Source organism: Aotus nancymaae, unplaced genomic scaffold (genome assembly GCF_030222135.1).
Source record: "Aotus nancymaae isolate 86718 unplaced genomic scaffold, 86718_ANA_hifiasm-v0.15.2.pri h1tg000006l, whole genome shotgun sequence".
Lineage (NCBI taxonomy): Eukaryota > Metazoa > Chordata > Mammalia > Primates > Aotidae > Aotus > Aotus nancymaae.
This window is the reverse complement of record NW_026988417.1, coordinates 9,488,905-9,494,904: the sequence shown is the minus strand read 5'-3', so window position 1 is coordinate 9,494,904 and position 6,000 is coordinate 9,488,905. Positions and strand designations below refer to the sequence as shown.

The 6,000-nt window shown below is 53.5% G+C and overlaps 1 protein-coding gene across 2 annotated transcripts in view; it reads left to right on the top strand.

The window, feature by feature from the left end:
* The first annotated feature begins 2,982 nt into the window (after nucleotides 1-2,982).
* Nucleotides 2,983-6,000, top strand: part of WDR1 (WD repeat domain 1) — a 43,471-nt gene continuing 40,453 nt past the window's right edge. For both annotated transcript variants that reach the window (XM_064365684.1, XM_064365692.1), the window contains exons 1-2: nucleotides 2,983-3,088; nucleotides 3,504-3,625. In XM_064365684.1, the coding sequence (XP_064221754.1) occupies nucleotides 3,073-3,088; nucleotides 3,504-3,625 (138 nt within the window). In that variant the 5' untranslated portion in view covers nucleotides 2,983-3,072. The remainder of the gene's footprint in view (nucleotides 3,089-3,503; nucleotides 3,626-6,000) is intronic.

The window sequence follows — 6,000 nt, the reverse complement described above, 5'->3', positions numbered from 1 at the left end:
CACGCCAGAGCCTCAGAGGTCAAGGGAGGAAGGTCAGTATCTTGAGAGCTAGGCCAAGGGAAGAGCAGGCTTTTAAGGTTATTCTGGGCTGCCGCAAAGAGCTTCAAGGAGATGCAGATAAGTTGAGCAGGTAGTGGTTAGGGTAACCCAGGGGAAGGAAAGCTCTGAGCAGGGCTGTGCTAAGATTCGAGAGATGCAGAGGTTCCAAGTGGCTATATTTAGGGAAGATTTTAACGTAAGGGGGTTGACATTTCTCGTCGGTGCAGCTGGAGATGCAAGGATGCTGTCACTGTTGAAAGGGGCACCCCAAAAGTCAGCAGGGGAGGGGAAGGCAAAGTATTTGGTCTTATTCTGGCTGTGGTTTGGGCACAACCAGGTACCTTTCAGATATTCCTATGGAGATGCCAGGGAGAGTGTTCCAGAAGGGGGCAGAAAAGCAGCTGGGCTCCCAGAGATGTGCATGCAGACTTCTCAGGGTTCCCATATTAGGGGGTTAGGTCAGACATCTGATAGCAACTAAGCATACCTTGGTAATGACTCATTGCTAGACACCTGATAGCAGCTTAGCCACACCTTGGAAATGCAGGTGCACCTGATCTGTATCAACTGCATGCTTTTTGAAGAGCAGTTCTTTTGTCCAGCGGGCTATACTGGACCACCCTGCACACAAGTCCCCTCCATAAATCCTACATGTTTGTTGGCTCTGGGTCTCTTTGGTCTCAAACACGGTGCTATCCCTGCTGAGTTCAGTGGGGGTCCAGCACAAGAAGGTACAAAGGCATGAGTGGGGACTAAGAGTGCCTGGTAAGCCTGGACCCAGAGGAAACACGGTTCAGGTGTCAGAGCTCCTACAGCTGAACACCATACTGAGCTCGCCCCACGAGGAAGTCTGGAACACACCCTGGTGTCCCACTTCCTTTCAAACGCTTCAAAATTTCCTGCCACGTTCACGTTATCTTTAGACACGAGTGACTTATACGGTTCCCCCACCCCCACTCTAAAACCGCTGCTGCTCCAACATGTACCTTCCTTTCAAGCTAAAAATAAGCTGTAGAGTCCAGGAGCTGGGGAGTTGGCAATGTTTTATCCAAGTGCAAGTCTCATTTTGTGTCAACTCCAACAAGGCTTTGTGCACAGGTGTAAAGGTCACCAGCTTGCAAGAGCTTGAAATTGGTCCTTAGTTTTCCTAACAGTCTTATTACACTAATGCACTAGTGGTAAATGCAATTCTATCACTTGCTCTAAGGGTTTCACTAACGTGGTTGGTTAAGGTCTAGCTTATCAGAGCAGATACACAGTCTCGGCTTGTAGGCCTGAGTCTGCTTCGGAAATCCATTTTATGCAAAGACTTAACATTCTCCACTGCCCCTCAGTAAAGCCACCTTCACATCTTATTTCCCGATTAATGATTGTGGGTGGGGAGGGGAGTCATCCCTGGGAGCAACTTCCAGGTGTCAGGGATATTCTTGAGACAAGTCATAGGGAAAGGGGGAGGGAGAAGCATTGTTTCCAGAGGGTTGAAGTTGCAACTTAGAATAAGGCAGCCGAGACAGGTGACGCTCGAGTGACATTTGAGCAACGAAATACTTTCGAAGGACACATAGCAGTCAGCCAGATAGATCTCCGGGAAGACAGATGCAGAAAAACAGCCTCCGAGGCCAGTACCCAAGGAAAACTCAGATGAGAAGAGAGGACAGTAGGGACTCCTAAGTGTCCAACAGACCATCACCTAAGGGCCTAGAAGGCCGTTTTCAAGACTTTAGTTTCTATTTCATAAAACTTGGAGCCCCTAGAGACATAAGCTGAAGTGGTTAGATTTCCCGCTTCGAAAAGATCACTCTGCTACCTGGAGAACCCACAAGGTGGAGGAAGACAGGAGATAAGAAACATGGGCACCAGCAAAGATGAGTTATAAGAGGGGGTTATTCTGGAGTAGGCAGTGAGAGATTAACACGGATACCGGATACGTTCCTAAGCAGAACAGACCTTCCAGATTAAAGAAAACAGGAATCATCAGAGCCCGGGTTTCACGTTTAGCTACCCCCAGGTGCTTTGCTTCCTTTCACTTTTACAATCCTCCTAGCCCCCTACAGCACCGAGAAAAAGCTTGCACCCACCCTACTGAAAGCTGAGACTGAAAAGTTTAAGACACTTCACAGCTCCTGCTCTCCCCGACAACGGAGGCACCACCCCAGTTTTAGGAGTGGAGTTTCTGCTTTGTTTTCTTAGAAAATAAATCCTAGCTTCCTTAAAAGCTACAGGCGCCCCTTTTGACTTCCAAGAAGTTGAGAAAGAAACAGCACGAACTCGGGCCCAGCAAAGAGCAACCCCTAAATTCCTGGTACTAGCAACTACTTCAAGAAAGAGCATTTAACTGTGCTTTAAAAAAACAAAACAAAAAGCTTCCCTCTGTTTACAAAACCCAACTAGCAGGAAGGCTGTAGGCTCTTGCAGGCCCGGAGCCAGTCCTTAAGCAAAGGCGGGGGAAGGCCCGCCACACAGTCACAGGTACAGAAAGGGCTTTCTAGGACCCCACCGAAGCCAGCCCGCGCTTTCAGCGCCTCTAAGCCCCATAATCAGAAGTTCCTAGCAGCCTAGCCTCTAATAAAAGCCAAGAGGAATTTAACGTTCACTTTCTACTTCCCCAGCCGGTTCTGACGCCGCCAACCGCTTGCGCCGCCTTTTCAAGGGCCCGCGGGGCGTGGAAACGTCACTTCCGGGGCGGGCCCGGAGGGCGGGGCGAGGCAGGCAGGGGAGGGGCGCTCCAGGTCCGCGCAGGCCCGCCAGGGCCTCAGCCACCGAATCGAGTGCTTGACTATATATGGTCAAAGCTGGGGGCGAGCCGCGCGCGGGGCCGCGCTTCCGGGTTCGGGGCGTCCGCAGCGGCAGCGCGCAGGGCAGGCGCGAGCTGGCCTCGGAGACCCGGTCTCGGACCGCCCCCTCCACGCCCGGCACGCCCGGCGCCTCCTTCCGGCCCCAGTCCTCCGGCTCTGCCTCGGTGAGGTGTGATTCCCAGTGCGGGCCGGCCCGGGAGGCTCTCGGCGAGCGCGACGCGGTAACAAGTGGGCGAGGATGCCGTACGAGATCAGTAAGTGCCGCGGCTCGGGGCTCCCAAGCGGCCGCCGCGATGCCCTGGCCGGGTCCCCCGGCCGTCCGCGCGGTACCGGGGGTCCCCGGAGTGGGGGAGGGGTGCGGGCGCGGGCCGGAGGCGTGCCGGGATCGCCCTCGGGGGTGCGAGACGGGACCCCCCGCCGAGGGGCGCCCCCAGTTTAGCGCCGCGGGTCACGCCGGAGGAGCCCCGATGCCCCCGAAGGGCCTGGCCCGGGGCGCGGACCAGGAAGTCGCGCGGTCCCCGGCGCTGGTGGAAAGTGGAGGCTGCCCTCCAGGCGCAGGCAACAGGTGATCGGCTGAGACCGGTCCGAGGCCCCTTCTCCTCCCTCCAGTCCCCGTCGTTCCCGCTCGCCCAGGGCTGCCCTGACGTGCCCGGGTTTGTGTCTCTGCAGAGAAGGTGTTCGCCAGCCTCCCCCAGGTGGAGAGGGGCGTCTCCAAAATCATCGGCGGCGACCCTAAGGGCAACAATTTTCTGTACACCAATGGAAAATGCGTCATCCTAAGGAACATCGACGTGAGTACCTCCTCCCCTGGGCGCGGTTCCGCTCCAGAGCCACCTTAGGATGGGGGAATTCTCCTTCCCCTCCACCCCCACCTCCTGTGCAGTAGCCCGAGGAGGGTGAGGGCGCCACGCCCCCTCTACCGGGAGCCACACCTCGTAGTCCCGGAAGCCGGCTTCAGATTCACCCAGGCCCCTTTCTGCCCCTTCTTGAGGAAACTGAGGCTTAGTTCGCTTCTGTCTGTGGCCATAGCACCCTGACTGCGCCGGATCGTCTCTGATTTCGGGAGCTAAGCAGGGTCAGGCCTGGTTAGTACGTGTATGGGAGATCAGATTAATTCGTTCCTTAAAAGCAAGGGCTCCGGATTTGAGGGATCAATCAGACTGACCCATTCGGCCGCTGCATGACCTTGAGAAGATTGGCGAGTTGGGCCTCTCCGAGTAGTTTCCTCGTCCGTAAAACAGATGATGAGATGATGACCACCCCCACTTCCCCTGCTGCCTGGGCGGTTGGAATGAGCTGCTGGCGTCGCTCAAGTCCAGCGGTGCCTCGTGCACGTTGAGCAGTAACTGAATGGCACTCAGCTAACTCACTGTTAATACCCCGGTCTTCCAGTGTGGCAGAGCCCGGACAAACAGCCAGGCCTCTGAGCCAGCCTGATCTGCCACCATAGATCTGAGCCCCAAAGCAAAAACAGGAAGCAGTGTGTTCCCATGAATCATTCTCTGCAGGCCGCCGGTACCCAGGCTGAAAAGGCTTCTAGAGCCAGCTCCTTGGGAAATCCTTGCAAGTTCATGTTATTCCCCTGTAATTGTTGGGATGACCCAGTCTGCCTGTCAGCCTCCCTTCCTTCCTGGGTTACACACTTAGATGTTGCTTCTCCCTTCCTCAGCCTGAGTGATGGAATTGGGGGATGGGAGTTAGAGGTACCAGCACGGCCATTGAGGGATTTCTCCTATGCTGTGCTTAGTGGGGGCGGCTGGTGAAAAGGTGTATGATTTGATTGATTCCATAGGCATACAGGGTTGTTAAGTTAAAGTCAGCCTGATTTCCCTTGTTAATCAGACACACTTGACCTCCAGGAGGCCCGCAGCTGGCTGAGGGAATGAGAGAATGAAGGGTGTCTGGTCCTCAGTTTCCTTCTCTGTGAAAGGAGAAGCCTCTTGGTCTGAAGAGCTGTAGGCTCTGCCCCCATCTGTCCAGTTAAGCCAGCCAGTTACTGCTGTTCTCTGCTGGAAGACAGAGCTCTACCTGCCTAGAATTGCTGGGCACCTCAAATGAGGGGGTGGGTGGGTGTGAATGTGCTTTAAAGGTGCTAACAACTTGCTAGTCACACAGATTCCTAGAAAGCCAAACTTCCTTGCTTAGAACTGGAGAAACATCACCAGGATCTAATGGTAATGACTTGGAAGTCTCCAGAGGAAGGTCCTGAGATTTTTGAGAAAATAAAAATTGAGACAGCCCTAAAGGGATATGTGGTAGTTTGGCAAATAAAATGCACTAAAGCATCCTCGGGGATACAGAGCAGTAGGATATTTGGTTTTGCCCCTAGCAAGGCCTTCCCTGTCATTGCAGTCCACATTAATTTCCAGGTACGGGGCCTCACATAAAGTATCTGCTGTGCATCTGGCCCTGTGCTAGCTTCTTAAACTGCAGCATCTCTTTGCACCTCACATGGGCCCATTACTCTAAAGAGGAGTCGGAGTTAGCAAGATGAGGTAGGCCAGTAACTGGAACTGCTTCCAATGGAGAGGCCATTCAGGGACAGGCACCCCTTTGCAGGGTGCATTTTCTGGCTTGTGAAACCCATCCTGCCTGTTTCTGAGATCTGTATTCTTATTCCTTCCCGATGGTTTGCCATTTTCTCCTGAGGCGGGTACCCTCTTTCCCTTCTCATCTATTAAGTTTCCGCAATGCCAGGCCAGCACGAGATGCTACTAATATAGCCCTCCCTGGGCTGGATGTAAATCAGACACTGAGGCTCTTGTTAGTTAGATGGGTGGACTGGGTACTCAAGTAAAAGTGGGTAAGTTTTTTTTTTAGGGCAAAGTACTTTTGGGGGAAAAAAAGCGACATGAGTTGGCATGACCATTCAGGGTATAGGAAGGAAGATGGTCTGGTCGGAATGCAGGCTCGGAGAGGAAAGAGGGAAGAAAAGGAGATTAGGACCAGATCATGGAAGATCTAACAGGTGTGATTGACATCTCAGACTGAACATACATACCCCAAGCCAAACTGGAGTTTCCCATGTGCTCTTCCCCAAAAGGGAACTCTATTCCTCCAGCTGTTCAGGCCCAAAACCCTGGACTACTGTTTCACTCCGCACTTCGCTTCTGTGCCACATTTAATTTTAGCAAATCCTTCTGACTCCACATTCAGCGTATCTTCA